This window comes from Doryrhamphus excisus, chromosome 2, assembly GCF_030265055.1.
Source record: "Doryrhamphus excisus isolate RoL2022-K1 chromosome 2, RoL_Dexc_1.0, whole genome shotgun sequence".
In the NCBI taxonomy this organism is placed as follows: domain Eukaryota; kingdom Metazoa; phylum Chordata; class Actinopteri; order Syngnathiformes; family Syngnathidae; genus Doryrhamphus; species Doryrhamphus excisus.
The window spans coordinates 8,682,487-8,706,008 of NC_080467.1; the positions used below are offsets into that span (position 1 = coordinate 8,682,487).

At 43.1% G+C, this 23,522-nt stretch overlaps 3 protein-coding genes and 1 long non-coding RNA gene across 8 annotated transcripts in view; 2 read left to right on the forward strand and 2 right to left on the reverse strand.

Moving 5' to 3' along the window:
* LOC131106248 (uncharacterized) lies at positions 1-14,803 on the reverse strand. 2 transcript variants are annotated; one of them, XR_009120060.1, is made up of 5 exons: positions 13,883-14,803; positions 12,058-12,279; positions 10,026-10,478; positions 8,698-8,851; positions 1-1,331 (listed from the first exon to the last, which is right to left on the reverse strand). It is a non-coding gene; the product is annotated as an uncharacterized LOC131106248 (long non-coding RNA). The 2 variants fall into 2 exon arrangements; XR_009120061.1 differs by lacking the exon at positions 12,058-12,279.
* LOC131106239 (uncharacterized) lies at positions 3,958-13,661 on the forward strand. The gene is made up of 3 exons (XM_058055131.1): positions 3,958-4,171; positions 8,731-8,871; positions 12,095-13,661. Exons 1-3 carry the CDS (start codon positions 4,072-4,074, stop codon positions 12,283-12,285), a joined length of 432 nt encoding a protein of 143 aa, XP_057911114.1. The 5' UTR covers positions 3,958-4,071; the 3' UTR covers positions 12,286-13,661.
* rab14l (RAB14, member RAS oncogene family, like) lies at positions 13,889-20,183 on the forward strand. The gene is made up of 8 exons (XM_058055120.1): positions 13,889-14,070; positions 15,810-15,868; positions 16,483-16,536; positions 16,814-16,991; positions 17,609-17,675; positions 18,040-18,127; positions 18,647-18,677; positions 18,752-20,183. Exons 2-8 carry the CDS (start codon positions 15,817-15,819, stop codon positions 18,927-18,929), a joined length of 648 nt encoding a protein of 215 aa, XP_057911103.1. The 5' UTR covers positions 13,889-14,070; positions 15,810-15,816; the 3' UTR covers positions 18,930-20,183.
* The window catches only part of abl1 (c-abl oncogene 1, non-receptor tyrosine kinase), a 22,074-nt gene continuing 18,730 nt past the window's right edge, over positions 20,179-23,522 (reverse strand). For 2 of the 4 annotated variants that reach the window (XM_058055065.1, XM_058055075.1), the window contains one exon: positions 20,179-23,450. In XM_058055065.1, coding sequence (XP_057911048.1) covers positions 21,610-23,450 — 1,841 coding nt within the window. In that variant the 3' untranslated portion in view covers positions 20,179-21,609. The remainder of the gene's footprint in view (positions 23,451-23,522) is intronic. The other 2 variants (XM_058055085.1, XM_058055093.1) reach the window with 2 other exon arrangements.

The following is a 23,522-nucleotide window of genomic DNA, read 5'->3' on the forward strand; positions in this document are numbered from 1 at the left end:
AATGCGTTTATTTTGTGTAAGTCATGAATCAAAATCGCTTGTCTGTGTAGCAATATAGAGTGTGCATACAGGGAGCGGGGTTGCTAATAGCCAATTAATAGCCAATTAGTGGCCATATTAGTTGTTGTGATGCTAACATGCTAAAACTACTTAGCATTGAGAGACGTCTTGAGAAACATCAGACTGTCCAGGCTCTACTTCTGGATCAGATTCGGAATCAAACACATATGTCTGTATGTTAAAACCTTACATTTTAAAAAAAGATACATCGCCATTTATTATCAACTCCTATACCGTTCGCTGCTAGCGGCACAAAATGGAAGTCTGGCACTCGTAAATGTGGAATACTTTAAAACAGAGCGTTTTTGCCGGAACCACGAAATCCAAAGAAATACAGCTGAATAGGTGCAGATTCTGAAAGAACTGGAAAGCTTATAAAGTCTACAAGTCAATACAGAGGGCCAAAAACTGTTCCATATAACAAGAATAATTAAAATGCACGCTCCTAGATGGCCACAATGTAGAATTGGGTACCCGAGGGAGTATTAAGTAATATAGTACCAATAAAGCTGCAAACAAGAAAATGAACGATTTGCTGGATGTGGGAGCAAAAAAGATGATTAAAAGGCAATAAAGCAAAAAAGGCTAACACTTCCTCCTGTGCTGCGTAAGGAGAATCCAGCTTTGCCGCTCTCTTTGGTGTAAAACTGCACAGGCACGTAGAAACCTTCAGCCCTTTGCAGCTGAAAGGCCTTCAACGGCGCAGCGAGTGGCAGCATTAAAGCCATAATATGATAAAAGAATTAAAGCCGCATCCTCCCCAAGGGTGAAATCAGCCGCTAAAGCCCTCAACATTTTGCTTTTACTTGGCCTCCATGTAGAATATTCTGGTCATTATTGCTAATGACTGAGAAGAGAATGTCCATGTTTAAGTACATCGCCTCTCCACTCTTTAGTGGAAGGTTATATGTGATGACAGAGGGAGAAAGAAAAAAAAAAGCCCAAAGAGCAAAATTAACTTTTCATGTATTTCCTCCACACATCCTTGTTTCTTTCTTTTGTCGTGGCTTCCATGCCGCCGCCGCCGGCTTCACTTCTTTCTTTTGCTTGGTGTCTTAATTGCAATTTCATCAAGAATTTAAAGCCTCCCTCCTGTCAGTCTGGACTGAGAACTGAAATGTAAAGTCGCTATTGTGTGTCAAGATAAGTCAGGAGCAGCTTGGGGAAAGACTCACTTTCATCATCACCGCTGGACCTCCTCTTCCCCTCCAAATCTCCATCCTTCACTCCCTTGCTCTCTTTCACGGCTTTACCACTCGCCGGAGCGGGCTCTGCGGGAATATAAATATATAATATCATACAAATAAGGACGGCAAGGCGGTGTGTGTGTGTGTGTGTGTGTGGGGGGGGGGGGGGGGGGGGGGTTAGACACAAACTGCATGTTGAGTCAGCTTTGAAACTACTGGCGTTTGGTCATCATTTGGCCACACATAGTAGCATAGTCACTTCATTGCAATACTGTACATATTACTGTTATTATATATTGTCATATCCATACTGTGCATACTGTTTATAATCTGTATAATCTGCAATAGCCATATTATAGTCATTTATATCCCTGTACATATCCTCACTGTATAATAGTCACAGCCTGTTATAGTTTGCACATAGATCTGTCCATTTACAGCGCTATTCTATTTCTACATTTACTTACTACTAAGGTACTTATAAAATTACACTTCTGGTTGGATGCTAACTGCATTTTGTTGCCCTGTACCAGTGACATGAGCAATAACAATAAAGTTGAATCTAATCTAATCTAAAAATGTGTCCGTGTGCACCTGTGCATGACAAACCACGTTCTGTTTCCTTTCAGAGCGACAAAAACAAGGTGTTGGTATTGACATGAACGATCAACACAAGGATTCTTTGAGGCATGGTGTCAATTCCAGCACTATTTGAGGAAACACTGCATCTGTAGTCGCTGAGGGTATTTGTTTACTCAATTGCAGAGATTAAGAGGTGAGAGTGAAGGAAAGAAAGGTAATTAATTGGGGTATGGGTGTCTATTTCAGTGGAGGCCAGTATTTGAGGAAATATTATCCCCCATCAATGGTAGGTGCTACAATTTTGACAAAAACATTGATTCAATTGGGGCGTTTATTTACTTAACGGTGAGAAAAGTGAGGCATTTTTTTGTTAAAATGGACGCCACATACAGTGATTAGGGGCCAGGCATCTACTACAACAGAGTCAGGTTTCTGAGGAAACATGGTGTCCATCCAGCATTGCAAAGCACAATAATAAGCCTTATTATTTCCTATTATTTCTCACACGGCGTCATATTTCATTAGGTTGGCGTGCGCGGTTAACCGAGTGACACGTAGTGTCAAGTAGCCCTAACTGTATCTGGTCACCATCTGCTTTCACACTGCTGGCATGTCTCGCCTTCCTTGTTTCCTCCTTTTCACACACACATGCACTCCCAAACATGAGTCACCAATAAAAAGCAGAGAGGGAACAAACACAGAGCTCGGCCAAGTGTGAAGAAACACAAAAGAAGGCACGTTAAGACAAAATGTGCAAAAATAAATGAGCATTTTATGTATTCAATGACGGATTATGGCAATTTATTTATTCGCTTATTTAATATTATTCATTTAATGACCGTTTTATTGATTTTAGGAACAATTTAATGATTTAATTTGATTGACGTGATTTGAAAATGTCGAAACAGCAAACGGTTAGAGCGGCACTTCCTGTGCGAGCTCACCACACCATGACAGCGAGGGGCAACTACCACTGTAGCTACAAAGCCTCATACCTAAGCTAATGTCAAAACGCGGACATGTTGCTTTTTCTTCTCGTGGGAACCAGCATTGAAGCGTATTACCGCACCTAGCATGTTGGTGTGTGGCCTAGTTGCCAACGTGATACAGCAACCGGATCGGGACGATATCGTGGCAGGAGTCGATATTATCCGATCTTCAATAAATGCAGCCGATTGGCCCCCGATCTAAAAGATCAGATCGGGACATCAAAACATCCATGTATTTTGCTGGAGCCTATCCCAGCTGACTTTGAGAAAGAGGCGGGGTACACCCCGGACTGGTGGCCAGCCAATCACAGGGCACATATAGACAAACAACCATTCACACTCACATTCATACCTATGGACAATTTGGAGTCTAATTAACATAATGTGTTTTTGGAATGGGGGAGCAAAGCATTATTTAATAACAATTTTATTATTTCATGATCAATTTAGCGATTTAATTCATTCGTAAGCATATTATTTATTCCATGACTGATTTATTTTTTTCACTACATATTTATTCAATGAAAATTGTATTGATTTAATGACAAATTGAGTTATTTCATAACCATTTTATTTATTCCATGAGTTTGTTTAAAAAAAAGAGCCCTCATGAGTGAAATCTGCATGATGCAAACATATGGAGGTAAAAAAAAAAAAAAAAAATCAGAGTGAGGATCTGTCTATCTAACAGGGCTTTGGTCGGGGTAGGGAGCTTAGCACAAAGCCTGCCTTATCCGGTGGCATTACAGTCTCTTAGAAAGGATTTACTTTTTAATTCTTGATTAGATAGAATTTACTCCCGCCACTGTGCAAGTGAGCGTGGATAACCTGCCTTATATGTTTGCAAGTACTGTATGTTTGATACATGCAAACACACCAAACAAACACACAACCACCATCCCAGTTAGAGCGTTTAACACACAGTAGTAACATGGAAGCAATCAGGAAATAATCCTAATTGATTGCTTCATTCATCTTCTCGATGAGAGGACTTTTTTTTTTTGCAGCCTCAGAATGAGCGCCAAGTAAGACATTCATTTATTTAGTTCACTCACATATTCTCCTCCTCCTCCTCCTCATCCACATCATCATCATCATCATCTCTTTTGCCTGAGTGGCTGCCTGAGCCGACTGCCTGCCTCCCTGCCTGCATGGCTGCCTCCCCTCCCTCGCCCGGACGCTCTCGCTGGCAGTCGCTCCCAAAAGTGGCACTGAGATCCGCGGCTTTGAACCAGTAGCGAGTAACCAAGTAAATGAGAGCTGCTCACTATATGTACTGTGCTGCATCCATGACTTTACACACCTGGCTGGTGTACGGGCTTGGATTTATCTTGGCGCTCTGCTTGACACAAGGTCAGTAAGATGCATTTGCTTGTTTTAATCTTTATTTATAAGCTTATAAACTGCAAGGGCAAATAAATCCATTAGGTAATAATACAAAGTTGTGCAGGTAATAGTGTCATTTTAAACAATGCATGTAAAAGTGTGTTTGTTTAAGAGAATGTGGCACTTCAAAGCTGATTAATGTGAATTTTCATCATGCACTACCACAGTATGTATCATGAGCAGTCCCATTTTTGTAGCAAATACGCCTTCGCTCCACATGTAATTGACCGGGAGCTCCAAATCCATGCCAAACATCCATAGTTGCCAACCTAAATTTCCCCATAGAGTCATAGCAATTGACTTGACTGCACAGGCTTTGCTGTAACCTTTCCTTTCAATTGGAGTTGGGAGTTGGGGGGGGCGGGGGATGGATAAACAATGACAAATTATAAAAAGCAAAACGACGCCGTTGCTGCATTGTTTGCTCTGGAGTTACATCACCTCTGATCTTGAAAAAAAAAAAAAAAAACACTCCAGGGACCTCATGACGCTGTGTTTGTCAATACGGAAAAGTCCATTAAATGGATGTAATGAGATGAGGCGGCGAACTGCAAGTACAGCATCGTTTAAAAAGGGATTACTCAAGGACGCTATTTGGAATTATATAATATGCATAAACAAAATTATATTTACATGGCAAAATAGTAATCCAGAATATTAAATTGAATTGAAAAAAAAAACAACCAAAAAAAAAGATCGATACGGGATTAGGTTGTTGTTGGTGGTGGCGGTGGTGACTTCGTAGCGATGCAACAAGCTTAACACCATAATATACAGGATTCCAGAATTTGGGTCACATTGACTTAGCATAAAAATGGTCATATATTGTAATAATACCGGTAATATAAAGCCAGTTCAAATGTGATATGATTCATTACATTGTCCCGTTAATAATGAGATTGTGAAATATAATGAAATTATCGGTTTATTTCATGACAAAGGTTTATTTTTCATCACTGATTTATTTATTTTATGGCCATTCCATTTATTCCATGACGCATTGATTTATTTTATGAGGATTTATTCAATGACCGATTTACTAATTTCTAATAACAATTCATTTACATAATGTGAATTTTACTTATTTCACAACTGGTTTATTTCATGACCAAAACTACAACTTATTTAGTTAGCATTTTATTTATTTTAATGATAGATTTCTGTATTTATTGAAAATGTTATTTATTCAACAAATTTATTTAACAAACCTGAACCCAAAAGCCATTTTCAGTACAACTTGACGATCAATAAAATAGCATTTTCAACTTTACAATCAGTGACCCTCGAAAATGGACGTGCCCCCTCCCCCAATGTTTGGGATAATTAGACAGGCCGGTCTAAATGCACATCATCCTTCCTCATTAGTGAAAATGATTACACAGCAATACGATTTGTTTTGGTGATCATGGCTGCAAAACAAGTACCTTGACAGTCAATCCCACTGAGGTAGCGCCGCTTTCAGACGTCTTTATAATTAATCAATGTTTGCCAGGAGAGAACCTGCTGTGCAGTCACAATAAATTACATCTGGGGGGAGTCCGACGTCTCTCCAGTAAGTCCTCATTAAGTTGACAAATGCTCATAAGGGGGGCAGCTCGCTCAATGTTTCATGAGTGCTGCTAGTGTGCAACATTGCATGCTAATGAATAGTTAAATCAGCTTGTTTGCCGCATGTAAATGAGCCTCATTTATTTGCGGCAAACGCTAAGTCCTTTTCATTTCCGCCACTCTGACGACTTATTACTGCGCTAAGTACTTGCAGTGGAACCTGAAGAGTCCAAAGCCGCTAAGATTTGACTTGTTATTAAAGGTGTTAAAGAGTGTGTAAATGCTTGAATTAATGATTAACTTGATGCATGATGTCTATTTTTATGATGAAAATCTTCAAAGAGTATTTTATTAGTGCTCATTTGACTTCTTTTTACAGCGGTTTGCTGCCACTTAACATTAGCCGCAAATTTTAGCTGCTAACTAGCTAGTCAGATGTTGACATTTTCAATGACCTGAGTGGTTAAATTCCTTTTACACATTTGAGACAATCAACAATATGCATGATGTGCATCTGAGATGTGTCTTTTATTTCATTTTTGTACTATTTTTTCACGGTTTTGACATTACAGTGGTTTGCTTCAGTCTAATGTTAGCCGCTCACTAGCTAGCTAGCTAGCTAGCTAGGTGTTGACATTTTGAATGACATTAGTAGCCCACGTCCTTTTACACATTAGACCCTACATGCCTTTTATTTTGGGGTTTTAAAAATTTTTAATAGCCGTGTTTTTATTTGACAGACTTTGTTTTACATTTGTGAGGCAGTTAATGCGGAAAAAAAATGCCTTAAAAAATCAGTCCAAATCAAAAACGGCTAGCACCCAGAAGGACGGCTTTTGAAAAGCGGTTGTAATTAAATGAGTTAAATATTAGATTTTCCCAAAAAACAACAGGAAATTGATGACCTGATGGGTTCTTTCCCCCGCAGGCACTCGAGGAAATCCAGGTTGATGATAGCAGCGTTTAACAGCCAACAGGGTGAACACGACACATCCCTCCTAAATGTTTTTTTTAAGTCACTGCGGTGGCTTTACATTGATTCCAGCAGATTTCTAAAAGTGATTTTTGTAAGAGCATTTGCAGCCGGATTAGTTTCCTCCTGAAAGCTCCATCCAAGCTTTAGCTATTTAGCAGAAGCCAGGCAGCGAGAGGCTCGTGTCCTCCACGGGGCCGCCGCTGCCACCACCACCACCACCCAACCAACACCACAAAAAGGGCAGATTCCTTTCACCCAAAAGCTGATCTTCCATCTTGTGTGTTTGGCGGATTTGGCGGGTCGGGTACAGGTGTGTGGATAGGTTTGAATTCACAGACAAAGCCTTCCTAAGCCGCCGGTGGCTTGGGGCCAGGCTTTTCTTGCACTGAGCAAATCATAAAAAGAACCTTGCGATTCCTGAAAGATATCTATATTTCCGTTTCTGGAAGTTTTTTTTTTTATGTGTGCCTTGCAGCTGTTTTGGGCAAATCCTTTGATTCATCAGTGGAGAAGGAAGCCTGTATGGTCGCCTTCAGTGTGTGCAGGCTGCTAAGAGGCACGGCTTTAAAATGAGTCAGGCCAAAGCTTGAGAAGAGAAGAGACGATCACCAGTGATTCTAATGGTTGTCACTCAAAATTAGAGTAAATAAGAAAATACGCCTGAAGACCAATTCTTTTGACTTTTTCGATCATCTCCTCCTAAAGCACCAAGCCATTTCTTGCTTTAATTAACCTGCACGCTCACGCCGCTGCTTTACATGTCATCACTTCATCACACAAAACTGTATTACTGCAGTTTTCCTGATTTCCTGGCTTATTTCAAATCTATTTCTATTATGTAGGCCAGTTGTTTGTACCACCTGAGGGTTCACACACACCTTCTCATTAAATAGCATGAGAAAGTGTTCCTCTACTTTTGACTGGTATTGTACACATACCTGTCATTGTTACATGATATATTCCATAACATACAAGTATGGGCTGCAAAGGTAGTGTCTTAATCTTATTTTGTGAGAAAATGAAATACCGTAGAGGCCCCTTTTATGTGGGTGTTACGCCCCAGGACCACCAGTGACTGGCAAAAAAAAATGTGAGTCATTAATAAGCCCATAAAAATGTCACAAGGATCCCCTCCCCGACCAGCAAACCCTTCTGCTAGCTTAATGTTGACGTTCTCCTCTGATTTCAAAGAAACGTGCGATAAAATATTGGCACAACTGGAATTATTATTCGGGTCCAGAACTATTTCTTCTCTCTTCAAGTGCCATTGTTCACTGACTACACAGTCCAGGTTTAAGCCCCAATGATGCCTCGCACCCTTATTAAATGCATGAAACATGTCAAAAACAGTGGTACACGTATACTGTACAATTCATTCATTCATTTTCTACCGCTTATTCTCACGAGGGTCGCAGGGGGTGCTGGAGCCTATCCCAGCTGTCTTCAGGCGAGAGGCAGGGTACACCCTGGACTGGTTGCCAGCCAATCACAGGGCACATATAGACAAACAACCATTCACACTCACATTCATACCTATGGACAATTTGGAGACGCCAATTAACCTAGCATGTTTTTGGAATGTGGGAGGAAACCGGAGAAAAATGCACAGGGAGAACATGCAAACTCCACACAGAGATGGCCGAGGGTGGAATTGAACCCGGGTCTCCTGCGCGCTAACCACACGACCGCGTGCAGCCCATATACTGTACAATTTACCTGTATTTTTTTTTTAAATCAGCAAATTTGCAGGGCTATGAATGCTGAATCACGATTGTGTGGGAATCCACTCGAATTATACAACATAAAGCATGTAACGGTCATGGAGGGTTCAACTTATATTAGACTTGATTATGTCACCCGTTTTGTTAAGTGTGCTCCTGCAGCAATAACAACTGTATTATTATGATTATGATTATTTATGCTTATTGCCTTTCCCACAGGCGCACCCTAGCAGGAATGAGAGTATCACCTCATTGTCATCCTCGTCTTTTGTCTTGTGCAGTGGAGGGTCTGCAGTGCTATGGCTGCAACATCATCCAGGGTCAGCGCTACGTGGACGTGGGTTGCTCCAACCCGGAGGTGCTCACCTGCACCCACTCACACAAGGGCTTCAAGCACCGTTTCTGTATCAAGACAGAGAGCAGTGAGTCAATTACTCCTTAAGCAAATGAAATGAGTAGAAGCAACCGCCAGGCTTTTTTTTTTTTTTTTTACCCTCCACTGACCCGTGCCCCCAGTGCACCTCCATTCTACATATTTTATTTACCCCTCCAGCTTCACATGGTCTCCCTTGACCCCTCAAATTTTTATAAGTATCAAACCCTCAAGCAGTGCTGATAATGACTATTGAAGGGTTGTGAAGAAGGTTGCGTTGCCATGAGAATTTAGCCAAGCATTGTACACACAGTTAAGTTTATAGCGGGAGTCTCTTACCGTTGCCGGATAAACAAACACGTTCTCAAATTAGCGATGGATCTAAAAATGCTGGCATTAATAGCTGTGGATGTGGGTAACCTCCCAAAAACTGCATTGAAGGTACGGCATCATGACGGGACAGCATCTGTATTTAGCTTTAAAATGTTGCTACTCAGCTGTTTGTCTGCTTGTCCTAATTACCTGGAAGTGTTATACTCAACAGTCGGCACCTTGTTGCCCTCAGTCTCCGCTTGAATAAAATTAGTCTCCAACAGCCCAGAGTCTATAAGAATTACAGCGTTATACTCCATAGTCTCCACTTTGCTGCAGTGAAACCAATCTATTTCTGTCTTTGGTATCCCTCCAATCCTAGATGGAATTATGTATAATACAGAAACCCTCGTTGTTCTCCTCCATTGTTGTTTGTTAGTGTTTGAAAGGGATTAATTCCACCATTGACCAGCATTGAAATCAGGTCACAATGCAAGATGCTGGTGGCACACAGCACACGAGCAAACCAACTAATTGGTTAACTGAGGTCACTACTTCATATCAGCTCTGGGAAAACAGAAAATGACAAGTAAGCTAGCTAAATATAGCAAAAGCATACAGGAATTCAACACTATGCTGTTATTACTTCATCTCTGGCGCTTTGTGTCGCAGGATGATGCTGTATTGTCCTCTTTGTTCTCTAAAGCAGATAATGTGCTCAAGTTAGGGGAATATTTATGGGCAAGCTCGCAGCTTATTAAATGGTGATGAATGCACTGTGGCGTGCCAGACGACATTGGCTTAATCATTTTTAATCGGACTTTAATGCAAATGTTCCCCGTCTACGCTGTTCTGTGAATATTCAGCTAGCGACAAGGCGGGTTACATAACTTTTTAGTCGCCCTGGCGAGTCCATGAGAAGTCAAACGAAGGATGTGGATGTCCTCAGCCAGGGCGCTGATGGTCAGCTGCTGATGCACACAAGCGTGGAGCATCCAGATGTTCCCTCGCTTGACAAGTCCGGGAGGAGCCGCTCGTGGCCCAAAGGGCTGATGAGGCACCTTTGCAGGCTAAGACGACAAGGCTGACAACATCACACAGAGTGACAAACATCTTGTCAAAGTATTCAATCAGCTGACCCTCTGGAATACAATCAGCCCAGGAAAGTGTTAGTCTCCACAGGCTCCACTTGGCTGCAGCAGTGCGTTGTCTTGTCGACCTCAGTCTACTCTCGGATAAAATGAGGACTCCAACTGTCAGAAGTCTGAAAGTGATTGTAGTATTATGCTCCACTGTCTCCACTTGGCTGCAGCGCTCCATTTTCTTGCTGCCATCAGTCTCCTACTGTATAAAATGAACAACCACAAGATGAGAATTAAATTACATTGTTCTATTCCACAATCCCCACTTTGCTGCAGTGCTCCATTTTCCATTTCCGCCACTTGGATTAAATGGGTCCCAAGTAGCCACAATTCTAGAAAGAAACACTGTTTCCACTTCGCTACAGTGCCCCTTTTTCTTGTTGCCCTCAGTCTCCTCTTGGATAAAATTAAATCTTTAACAATATTGTACTCTACAGTCTCCACTTTGCTGCAGCACTCCGTTTTCTTGCTGCCCTCAGTCTCCTCTTGGATAAAATGAGTCCCCTCTAGCCACAACCCCAGAAAGAAACACACTTTCCACTTTGCTGCAGACTCCCTTTTTCTTGCAGCCCTCAGTCTCCTCTTGGATAAAATGAGTCCCCATTAGCCACAACCCTGGAAAGAAATATACTTTCCACCTTGCTGCAACACCCCGTTTTCCTGTTGCCCTCAGTCCCCTCTTGGATAAAATTAAATCTTTAAAGATATTGTACTCTACAGTCTCCACTTTGCTGCTGTGCTCCATTTTCTTGCCGCCATTTCAATCACCTCTTGGATTAAATGGGTCCCAAGTAGCCACAATCCTAGAAAGAAACACAATTTCCACTTTGCTGCAGTGACCCTTTTTCTTGTTGCCCCCAGTCTCCTCTTGGATACAATGAGTCCTCACTAGCCACAACCCCAGAAAGAAACACACTTTACACTTTTCTGCAGACTCCCTTTTTCTTGCTGCCCTCAGTCTCCTCTTGGATAAAATGAGTCCCCGCTAGCCACAACCCCAAAAAGAAATAACTTTCCACTTTGCTGCAACACCCCATTTTCCTTTTGCCCTCAGTCTCCTCTTGGATAAAATTAAATCGTTAACGATATTGTACTTCACAGTCTCCACTTTGCTGCAGCGCTCCGTTTTCTTCCTGCCCTCAGTCTCATATTGGGCAAAACTAAGTCTTCAAAAACAACAGGCCGAAAAGTAATTATCGTAAAAAGACAGTTCTCTTTTATTGTTGTTAGAATGTCTGGCTGTTTACATGCTAAATATTCAAACATAATTTGCCCCACTAATATACAGTATATACGTATATAGTATACGGTATATATATTATATTTATAAGATATCAATGTGTGGATGATCCCAGGTTTATGTAAAGAGTTATTGCCAGAATATTTTATGCAAGCCAGTAGCGAACAACCCTGTGATGATGAAAAGACAAATAGGTAAAAAAGACAAATTAATACAAGCAGACGTTCAATATACTGACACAAAGTCCTTATTCTGAGCTCTTTGTGTCCAGCAAATGTCAAGTTGGATTTTGGAATTTCCAAATACTCATAATTATAGCATTGAGACCGTGTTTTGTGGCGAGACAGGGTTTTTATGGTTTAATTGCATGCTTAGACATTACAAAATGGACTATCCCTGTTTTTTAAGCGCAAATAACAGTCTGTTAAATGCTTCCCTTGTGTAGTGTACCTTAAAGATGTTCTACTAATTACACACTTGCAGTATTTACTGCTTACTGGTGCTATTTTCCTGCTGAGCAAGTCACTCTTCCGTGACTGACCTGTCTCCTCCACCCGTCCATCCATCCATCCTCACAGCTGCACTGGGCATCGTCCTGACCAGCGGCTGTGCCACATCCAGACACTGCCAGCAACAAGAGCTGCCTGGCGTCCGCATCCACTGCTGTGACTCGGATCTGTGCAACAGCGCCCCCTCCCGGCAACCACATGCACTACTACAGTACGCCTGCGCACTGGGCAGCCTCCTGTTACTGAGGATGTGGCTGTGATGGGAAAAGGGGACACAAACACACTGAGTGTATTGGGGAAAAAACAAACTGTCACGTCCTCGCCCATTTGGCATTTCATGTCAAAGACTGAATGGATTTTAATGAAGTATGTTATTTACTGTGTGAATCCTGGGAGAAAAGCTTTCACTGTAAAACATGTCCATACAACCTACTAGGTGGGTTGCACATGGGCCAACGATGACACAGCGGGGTCAATTCTGGTTAAAGGTGCAGATTATTGAATCTAATTTCAGTTTTTGTTGATATGAGTCAGTATATTTTAAATGGAACACCCCATTCATGCCGCATTCCAGATAACTGGGAAATCAAAACCCTCAGATGGTTAAATGCTTCAAAATCCAAGGTATTAATCACAAACTACTTCACCAAGATGCACGAATATGATGTCACACAACAATGCCACGGCACAGAAAGACTACATTAACTATGTTTGTTGGTTTTAACCCTGGTGATGTAATGGTACATGCACTTTTGCAGCAGATGCATCAGGAAGGGTACCCGGTTCGTGCATTTATTGGTTATTCTTGTTATTTTCTTAGGAAATGTGTGTAAATAGGTTAAAAAAATAGGTTTGTTGTCCAGACTGTACAAGATTGACATGTTTTTTGTTTACGTTTGAACACAACACTTTGAAATCAAACCTTGGAAGCTTCAAGTGAGAAATCCTGAATTTCTCAAATGCAGCACAAGTCATCCTCCATATCAACCAGGAAGTACTGTAACCTGCTGTTTAAGAGATAAAGTATTACAGGTGGTCCTCGGGTTACAAACAAGTTCCGTTCCTAGACAGTGAAGTCATGTTTTGGTGCAAGTCAGTTTGTTTCTTCTCTCTCTCAAGAAGTAAAAAAAACATGGTGATGACTTTTCTTTATGGAACATGTAAGGGAGTAACCCTAGGACCACACGTTAGCGTGCTATGATTTGCTATGATGCATTACCAGATGTTAGTTAGACCACTTTATTTCTGTCTTAGGCATCTTTCAGCAATCACACTCACTCTCTCCACTTGCTTCAAGGGTGTAGACATTTTACCATTAAAAAACGACTTAATCACACAACCTTTCAGTAAAGACGCAGACTAATTTTAGAAAGGTTACAATCAATGCACTTATACCGTGTGCTCATTTTACCACACTAATATGAGATATGTTCTACTTTTAAGGTCACTCATTTACTCATTGTGTGTGTGTGTGTGTGTGTAGGGGGGATCAAATGATATATATTTTTTTAGTTTGCTGCTCAGAGCGCACTGCATGCGGTTATACATAACGATTGTAAGAAATATAATGTACAGTGAATGCATGTCATGTGGTCAGTTATTGTAATTATGAATAAAAGGATTCATATTTTTCAAAAGTATTGTAAAATGCCTCCTATGTTTTTTTTGGGGGGGGGGGGGTGACAAAAGTTACACACAACAGACACACAGGCCATTTGTTGCATTAGCAAAACATTTGCTTTCTCCCCATTGGAGAGCACTCCATGTATTTCTACTTTGTTAATTTTGACTGCAGCTAACCTAATGTAAACATTACTTTACAATATGAACTCGATAGCAGATAGATACACAATGTACCTGTCCAGGTGAGGTTGTCTCCATGTAAGAGATGCTCTTTGTCCCTTAACTCCATTGTACAAAGCTGAGGAAACCCTGTGCGGCGAGCCGCCATCTTGGATAAGGCAGCTCCTACTTGAAGCCAGGATAACCCGTAAAAACACCTTCTCTGAATAGCTCAACTCTAACGTCTTAAAGCTTCATTTCTGGTGAGTTGATGTGCTTTGCGAGTATTTTTTTTTAGAGCCGCCGCATAAAAGCAGTGTCGCCGAGAAACGTCGAAATGCTCGTACGGCAATGGCGGAGCTGTTTTGGCTAGTTTGTGTTGTCAAGAGTGGGCTAATTGGGATGCTAACTCAACGGGAAGCTAGTGTTATGTTGACGTCTTGTACAAAGAGCCCAAACATTATATACGACTTATCAGTCTAACTGGGAATAAACTATGCCAACTTGAAGATTACTACTTGAAGATTACGACATAATTATATGAGCTGACACTATCAGAATCTATAATCCAAGTCTGGCAAGCTAACGTTAGCCACGCAGCATGCTAAAGCTATGGTTAGTGTAAGGTGGTTTTGCTAAGGGATACGATCGTTTTTGCGTCTAATTTGGACAAAAGAGACACAAACTTGATAAATGTGATGTGATGGTTGTGCACCTTTGTCGTACTACTACCATTAATAACACTTATAACGATGATAACACCTGCTGTTGTCAGATAGCAGCTACCGTGCTAACGTCAACTTGTCTGTCAAGACTACTCAGCCTTCATTTTCGGGCCCTTAATGATAACAGATTATTGTATATGCTTGGGATTATCTATAAACGTCAACTCTGCTGTTTGTGGTTGCACACTTTCAAGCGAAAGGGTAAGCCATGTCACCTGATTGCCTTGCCAAACAGCACCAGGTGTCTAATGTAGCTTTCGGTGAGGTCTGAGTTAACAACTCTTCTCCATGGCAGGTAAATACAGTCGATGTCAGCTTGTTGACACTTAAATAATATGAATTTTGTCTCGATTCCAGTCAGTCTTGTGGAATTCTTGTGTCACGTGATGTGAATAGTGCCTCCTGACAATGTGGATGTTAAGGGTGTATGTGTGTCATGATTTCCTACAGCAGTGCATCCTCTTGCCCCAATAGGAAGTAGCTGCATCATGTCTCTGGACTGCAAGAACTGCTGAGCCATGTCGTTTGGTCACATGCATTAAAACCTGCCTTCTTAACAGACACCAGCTGCATTTATCATCACTTCAATAGTTCTAGGACGGGTTTGAGGGTAACAAGTAAATCACATTTAATTTTCTGGCCAGTGGAAGTTTACTCAGATTAGCCAGAGCGGCGAGTACACACTCACACGGGGGAGACAGATGACAAGAGGGTCATGTGACATGTGGCAGGCGGCCGAGAGTGAAAAGAAGGCAGCAAGCAAACGTTAAGCAGTCATAGTATTAGCGTTAAGGTCTTTTGTCTATATAGACTGGGACTTGATGCATTAATTTTACAGAGTGGAACCGTTCCAAGACAATGTATCCCATCTAAAACAGAATGAGTCTGTTACTGGGTCAAACTGTCACCATCATGAAAATGTAAAAGGAAAGTAGTGTCGTATACGGTAACTTCTTACATTCTAATTACATGAGAAACAAAGCTTGGCGCTTTTTAACATTCTTAACTGTAATTTTGTGTGAATTTTGAAAAGATTTAGTCCTTTCTCTCCACCAAACAGGTTATTGTAACAAGACAGATTGTTTGCTAGTTCCGGTTTTATGGTTATCACAGTTTCCTTCTTTTGGGGACTAATACCAACTGTATAATACCAACCAACTAATACAAAAAAAAAGTAAGACGCTTGCAGGGTTATATCGTTTAACACTCACAGACTTGAAGTCTCACACGAAGCGCTGACTGTAAATGTATCTTCTGTTTTTTTTTCCCTGTTTCAGAGCCACGATGGCCACCGCACCATACAACTATTCCTACATTTTTAAATACATCATTATTGGTAAGTGTGGACTATACTGTGGTATAACCTACTGGCACGTCATAGCGTTCACTCCTTTATGTGATATTTGTATGACACATTCATAAAGGGCCTCTAATATTCAAATCACGTTCCACTTTGCCTGACTAGTGAGCCAGAGGCCTTTTAAGTAAACAAATTGATGCATTTGCTCGTGCAGTCATAAACTTATGCATAATATGTTGCACACACGCACTGATCCTCCATTGGCATCATTAAAAACTAATAACAAAAAAAAACATGAATCATAACGTGTGGTTATGATGACAGGGGCCATAAGCCATGACAAGCTAAAACTAAACCTCCGTCACTTCCGATCCTCCACACATTTGATTATATCTACTATATTGGGTAATACAAATGTAACTGACTAAATGGGGTTTCATGTCCAGGGGGCTCTAATGATGTTTACAACCGTTTAGGAGACTGTAAAGATGTTTTCTTTGCCATAACTACAAAAATATTCCTTTTATTCGCATATTGGTCGGGTCTGGAACCAATTAAGCACGATAAATGAGGGACCAGTGTAACACTTGGGGTTTGCCAGATTTGCTGTTGCCTGAGAATCATCCTTTTTTCTCTGTCTCGCTCCACAGGGGACATGGGGGTAGGGAAGTCATGTTTGCTTCACCAGTTCACGGAAAAGAAATGTAAGTGCTTGCCCTGCTTCTGTCTCCTTTTTCATCCACGCAACCGCGGCGGAAGTCGGGAGCGCGAGCTGCTGTGTGCAGCTGTGAGACTCTTTTCTGTGTGTCAGCCGCCTCCATTCAAGACGTGTTTGTACTCAATGGCGCTATTAAGACACCAGATGCTGCATCCGAGCGCAATCACGTCGTCCTATTGACAACGATACTTTGATTCAATGCACCTGCTGCAGGCTTACAAGAGAACGACGCTAAGTTTACCGATGTTTCTTCTTCTGCGCAGTCATGGCAGACTGCCCCCACACGATCGGCGTAGAGTTTGGCACGAGGATAATTGAGGTGAGCGGCCAGAAGATCAAGCTGCAGATCTGGGACACGGCCGGACAAGAGCGCTTCCGGGCGGTGACCCGCTCATACTACCGTGGCGCGGCGGGGGCGCTGATGGTGTACGACATCACGAGGTGTGTATGAACAATCAAGTGCTTTGTGTGTCAAAGCAAGCAGAGACAAATCTGGTAGGGTCCGGAACAGATGTAGCATTCTTTTTTTTTTTTTTCTCCCCATCCAAACTGTGAGATGGTTATCAGCCGCCCGCTAAATAAACAAGAGTGTGAAGAATGTCTCAGCTCGGCACACCACACCCGACTCCAGTAAAGTCCCTGAAACGCACTTAACTCGGGGAAAAAGCCAACACTCATTGTTTACACGGCCCTTAAAAGAACGGCTGGCCCTGCACCGGCTAATGGAACCACAAGGAAGAATGGTTGACTCATGCAAAGCCACGAGCAGGCAATTACACATCATGGCGACGGAAGGTCATGTATCTGTTCAGGAGCACAGACTCGTGTCTCACACAAATGTGTGGAGGGCCAAAGATACAACACACCTCTTCTCAAGGGACAAGCCTATAGAAATGATTGACTTGAGAGCAGTCAGTGTCCAGCTTGTATAGCAGTATAGATTTACTACCCACTGAAAACACCATACACAGCCATTATGGTCTAAGCAGCTGGCAAATGCTGTAACGTGAGGGGATGATCTCACTGAGCGTTGAACATGGATGTCTGCTGTCACACAGGAGAAGCACGTACAACCACCTCAGCAGCTGGTTGACCGACGCCAGAAACCTCACCAATCCCAATACCGTAAGTCCAAACGCCATGCTCGGCCCTTTTCAACTCTTCTACCCCGACGCGACTTCCTTCACTTCCCCTACCACTACATGTGTCATCCATCTTGTTCTTCTCAAAGTTCATCTTTTTGTGCTGCTTCGTTTCCTGTTTCTCCCTGTCACTTTGCTGCTTTAGCTGGTGAAGTGAAACATGATAAACAAGCCAACTTTGTTGCCTATTTTGAATGGCTCATTCAGATTTGGGATTTTAATTGTCATAATTCAATTTCATATTAAGGAAGTTGTGCAAAGATGCAGATGAGTTGGCCCTTAAAGAACTTGTATCATCTGACACGAGCACCAATAGAAACTCTGACCCGTTCCCCCCCCATCCACAGGTGATCATTCTCATAGGAAACAAAGCTGACCTGGAAGCCCAGCGAGACGTCACATATGAGGAAGCAAAACAGTTTGCAGAGGAAAATGGTGAGTTTGAGCCAAGCTAGCGTATTAGCTTGTAAGGTGAGCATGAATGAAGGCAAATATTTGGTTCATTTGTATTTCTGATTGTTTCATACACTTCATGTATAACCTCCTCAGAAATGTTTGACTTTTTTGTTCTGGTTCTCTTGCCTACCACTAGATGGCGCCCATGTAATACCAGTGGTACTAGTTCCACAGTTAGAGAGTTAATAGCAATACAGCTACAGTACATCATTTTAAAATGACACCTGAAGAAACCTTTACAGACATACTATATACTTTGTTGTACTTACATAACATGCAGCTACACGTTGAATACTGTTAAAGCTTCTTCATGCTGGAAAATATTGAAGAAAAAAGCAGTAGTTGTTACCATGGGGGGGGGGGACACAATTTAAAACAAAGAAAGAAGACATAGCAACCAGGCAGGGTATCTACAGTTTGTAGCATAATAAGCACAATGATGCATGAAACCATTGAAAGTGTTTGGTTAGTGTACTAAGTATGTCTAACGTTCCCCAGGTCTGCTTTTCCTGGAGGCCAGTGCAAAAACGTGAGAGCGCATCACTTCAACATTCCAATTATCTCACTTAGTTTCACGCTCACAGTTTGTCACTTCATGTTCAGAGGTGAAAACGTGGAGGACGCCTTCCTGGAGGCGGCCAAGAAGATCTACCAGAACATCCAGGACGGCAGCCTGGACCTGAATGCGGCCGAGTCAGGCGTCCAGCACAAGCCGTCGGCCCCGCAAGGCGGGCGGCTAACCAGCGAACCACAGCCTCAGAGGGAAGGCTGCGGCTGCTAATGACCAAGCAAGGACATCTCCCTCGTCTGCATCTCTCCCTCCTCTTAAATCTCCCCTCAGTGTTTTTTTTTTTTGTTTGCTCCTCTTGCACCAATCAGCTCCCTTTCATCCATTAGGCCACACATGAATTAATTACATGGTTACTGTCACTGCGATACTTTATTTTTTACTTGTGCTTTTATAGCTCTAAAAGACAACTTCTGTATGAATTCGACCTACTTCTTACATTCCTGTAAGAAGGTGGCTTTTAATTAAATGTCACCAAGATGTGAGCCCAAACAGGAATTGTCTCTTGTGGAAGGAATACTGTGTGCGTGTGGAAAGATTTAAATTAAAATGACATCTTTATATATATTTTTTTGTTTTTAAAAATCCTTCATATCAGTCATATCACAAGCATCATTGTTGCCTTATTTTTATTACAATTCATCTTCATCGTTTGGCTGCTCCTCACACCCAATTTGGACTTGGACCTGAATATAAGACAGGCTGTCTTATATTCAGGGGAGTCGTATTAAAAGCAGCATGGCCTTGACTTCACGTCAACAAACCTTTAATGGCCAACTTGTATAAGGATAAATAGCGCACCTAGCAGCATGCCCTGCTTTCTTTTTAAAAGAACATCAAATCCCAATACTTTCTGCCAAGTTTGGACAGCTGTAAATATAAATATTGCTAATTGTTATTTGCTGGCCGTGTACAGTTGATGTGCTAGTAGTGGGTTGCCTGTAATTCACTGCATTCTGGGGACATTCTGTAACATAGTTTCTATTATTAAATGTATGTAAAGGAGGCACGCACACATCACACACACACACACAACTAATCCCACCTTCCATCCGCACACTACTGAACTTGCCAGATTCTGATTATGAAAACTTGTATTTATGTTTAACATTTAACTCTGCTTTGTACAGAGGTACTTTTTATTGTTTATATATTATATTTTCCCCCACCTGATTCGTGGGGAGGAGTCCTGCATCACTGTCTTAACTCTTTGCTAGTGGGTAAGTTGATGGGGTCTTCCTTTTCCCGTCTGCTGTCTTGAGTGGCCACTTCCTGCTTTTGTCTGTCCAGAAAAAAGAAACAACGTACATATGTATAAATTTTTGAAAGAAACCGGAGCCGTGCTAACATTTAAATGCATTCATTTTCCGTGTGTATGATTTTAAAGTGTTGACATTTTGATTTAATGACAAAAAAAATTTACTCTAGACAGAAGGAAAACAAGAAATAAATTATACATAACCTGTTGATGATGTCCATCTGTTTCTGGTGTTTTGAGGAACACGCAAGCAATGACTTTGATTTGTAATTTTATTGCAACAACAATTGCACGGGGCTAAAGAAAGAATAAGAAAACATATTTACACAGAGGAGTAGTGGTATGGTGGTGGAATTTGGGGGTTAAAAAAAAAAAAAAAGTGACAGTACCACATCCAAATTGTGGTTTTGAGTCCTTGGGCTTCACAATCACACACATGAACATTTGTAGAATTTAAGACAGCACGTGACAGATCCATTCAACGTTCAGTCCAGTGTTTCCCCAAGGAGACATTTGCTTGAAACACTTTCAGTCTGTCATCTCTTCAAGCTGCTACTGATGGCTTTTAATAAACTGGCATGTATTTTAAAAAAGTCAAAAAGGTTGCATTTTCTGCATCTTTGTGGTCCCTCCCCCAGTACACGTCAGGGAATTTTTTTTTTGGCATGATAAAAAACGGTCTTTAAAAAAGGCACACAAACATACCTACTTCCATTCTTGTATGGCACGTGGTCGCAAATGCTGCAGCAAATTACCACTTTTTTTTTCTTAGAAAATGCATTCGCACAGTACATAGAAAATACTTAATGGACTTAGCGGTGCACAAATCAAATCGGAAATGTTGGGACTATGAAGTGAAAGGCACGCTGTTTTTGTTCAAAACGTTAACTACGGGGTGCGTTAAAAGAAACTCTAGTGCGTTTTCTCTGCTAGATACGCTTCTTTCCGTCAACCCAGGTGTGCACTAAACAAGCGGATACCGACTTGGCTCGGGACTCTGGTGCGGTTCGGTTCACTTGAGCTCAAATGTGAGCGCTACACGGACCAGTGTTAAAACGGCAACAAAAACCATGCAGAAATGACAAACGTGAAAAGTAAAATGCGTTTGAAGTTCTCTGTGTGTGACAATAGAGCTCTTTAAAAGTATATTTTAGAAGCTTTTGATGAAATCTAGACTGGTAAACATAGCAGAAGATGAAAATAGTATCCAAGTTAGCTGTATTTTGGTTTGGAATATTTGAGTTATGTATCTTAACATGTCACAAACACTGTCCAATTAAATCCTTACTCAACGCATACCATATGTTCTTTACTGCACAGTCTTTGGTCCCATGACAAAATACCAGTGTGAAAGTCAAGCCAACCGCACCAAAGTGCGCGCAACAGAACCACAGGTGTGAAGGCAGCCTAAACAATGCAAATATCAGGCACCTTTTTCAAGCGTGATGTTGAGCACATTGCTCATTCATAGTTAAGGCCAGCTCCTGCACGTTCCTTGGCTTCCATTCACAACAAGCCCAGATGGGATAAGGAGGATCAACCAGGGCACTCAGCTCTCCAACATGGAGCGCAGTTCATGCGCACGCTTGAGCCCCCCCAAAAAGGTTTCAATTGATATGCGAGGATTTAACAACGCTACCTCTGAACAATGTCGCTGATCTCTTTGACAGAGGACAGCAGCTTACTAAAGTCCTGCTGAGCGTTGGCGCCCCCAGAGGCGGCGGGGCAGATCTGCAGCTCACGCAGGCTGCTCTCCAGCTTGTTGATGGCCTCGCGGAAGGCAAACTTGTTCCTCATTTGCTGGATGGAGTCCACGTAGCTCACGCAGAACTTGGACAGGTTCTTGCCGGCCTCCAGAACGGCGCCGTGGCTACCAGTCTGCTCCGAGTTGCGGCAGATGGCGGCGCGGAGCTGCTCGGCGCCATCCAGCACCATCTCACGCGTCACCGCCGAGTTGGGCGTGCGCTCCGAGGCCTGACGGGGTGCTGTCTTGCGGAGGGAGCGACGGGTGTTCACCAGGGGGATGAAGGCAGTGGGCACGCCCGCATCGCCCCCGAGGGAGCTGCTCAGCGAGGTGGAGGTCTTGAGCGGTTGAGGTTTGGAGTTGCAGCCCAGGGGTAGCTTCTTGGGGGCCTCGCTGAGGGGGGAGCGGCCATGCTCACTGGCAGTGGTTGTGTGTTGGGAGTCAGAGGCAGGGGGGAGGCCCTTAACTTTGCCTTCTGACGAAGGGGAGGGGAGGTCCTGGGTGGGACTGCGGGATGTCCTGCCTGTTTTGGTGTTGGCAGGTGGCGGAGGGGGAGCCGGTTTGGGTTTCTGGAACTTTCCCCTCTCACGGACCGAGTCCGAGTGTTTGTTTCGGCGAGCTCTGCATTCCTCTCCGGCGGCCCCCAAGGCTGGAAAGACGCTGGGCTTGAGGAGCTCAGCATGCAGAGCACTGGTCTTGGAGTTCTCCAGTCCTGACATGCCTGGCCTCCTGACCACCTTGGGGGTCAGCGCCTGGGGACTGGATCCAGGACTTGGCTCAGTATCTTTGGACACATCTGCCGCCTCCTCGGTCTTCTTTGGAAAACGTGGTGGTGGGGTCAGAGTTCCCATTCGAGGGGCAGTGTCCCCTTTCTGCTCGTTGGTTCTCTTACGAGGGAGCGCTGGTTTGCCACCGAAGGTTCCAGAGTCAAAGTGGCGCTGGCCCAGGTCCCGAGGCAACGTGATCGATCTCCATTCGGTTCCGTCTGAGCCGGTAGGGAGACTAGACGACCAAAAAAAGCGTTTAGAGTTCGTCATGACTTCCTCTTCACCGGGTGGGGTGATGGCGGCCTTGCCCAGTGGTCCGGGCACAGCAGGCGCCCCCTTCTTCCTGGGAAACAAAGGTCCAGGGTAGGTGGGCGCTCCGTTGGTGATGGCCCCTGCCCCGTTGTTGTTGGTACCCAGGAATCTTAAGGAGTCTAGACCGTGGGTGGTGTCGTTAACGGCCAAAGAGCCACCATTATTAAGGCAGTCGCCATCACGGGGATCTGGACACCCGCCCCTCCGGTCGGCATGGACGTCCATCTCTCGGAAAGACGAGCTACGTTTGGGAGGAGGCGGCGCGTTCTTCTTCTTCTTCTTGATGAGGCTCAGAAAGCCGCTGCCACGTGTCTTGTCCTTGTCTTTGGGCAGCAGGCGGTCGTCCTCGTTTAGATTGCCGTCCAGAAGGGGGCGCTCTTTCCTGGGCAGCATTGGGGAGGACACAGTGGCCTCATGCTCCACCGGGTCTGAGGAAGAGGGGGACAGGATCCATGTGACAACAGCTACCCACATCCTTTTACTCTGATTTAGGTAGGAGGTTTCACCTGGACTATCTCCATCCCGGTTGTCCGTGTTTTTGCATCGAAGACGGAGGGACTTGGTGGTTCTGGTCTTGGTGGGAAGCTCCGGAGCCTGTTGAATGGAGCCCAATGTCACCTTCTTGCCTTTCTTTCCCAACTCCTTTTCCACCTCTAGTAACACACGGGAAGTGAAGATGTAAAACAAGCACAAGATAAGACTAAGTTGCATCAAGAGTTAAACCG

Coding starts and splice junctions, on each gene's coding strand:
- LOC131106239 (XM_058055131.1), top strand. CDS start 4,072: ATGAGAGCTGCTCACTATATGTACTGTGCTGCATCCATGACTTTACAC. Junction 4,172..8,730: donor GGCGCTCTGCTTGACACAAG/GTCAGTAAGATG, acceptor TGTCTTGTGCAG/TGGAGGGTCTGCAGTGCTAT. Junction 8,872..12,094: donor CTGTATCAAGACAGAGAGCA/GTGAGTCAATTA, acceptor CCATCCTCACAG/CTGCACTGGGCATCGTCCTG.
- rab14l (XM_058055120.1), top strand. CDS start 15,817: ATGGCCACCGCACCATACAACTATTCCTACATTTTTAAATACATCATT. Junction 16,537..16,813: donor CCAGTTCACGGAAAAGAAAT/GTAAGTGCTTGC, acceptor TCTTCTGCGCAG/TCATGGCAGACTGCCCCCAC. Junction 18,678..18,751: donor CTGGAGGCCAGTGCAAAAAC/GTGAGAGCGCAT, acceptor CTTCATGTTCAG/AGGTGAAAACGTGGAGGACG.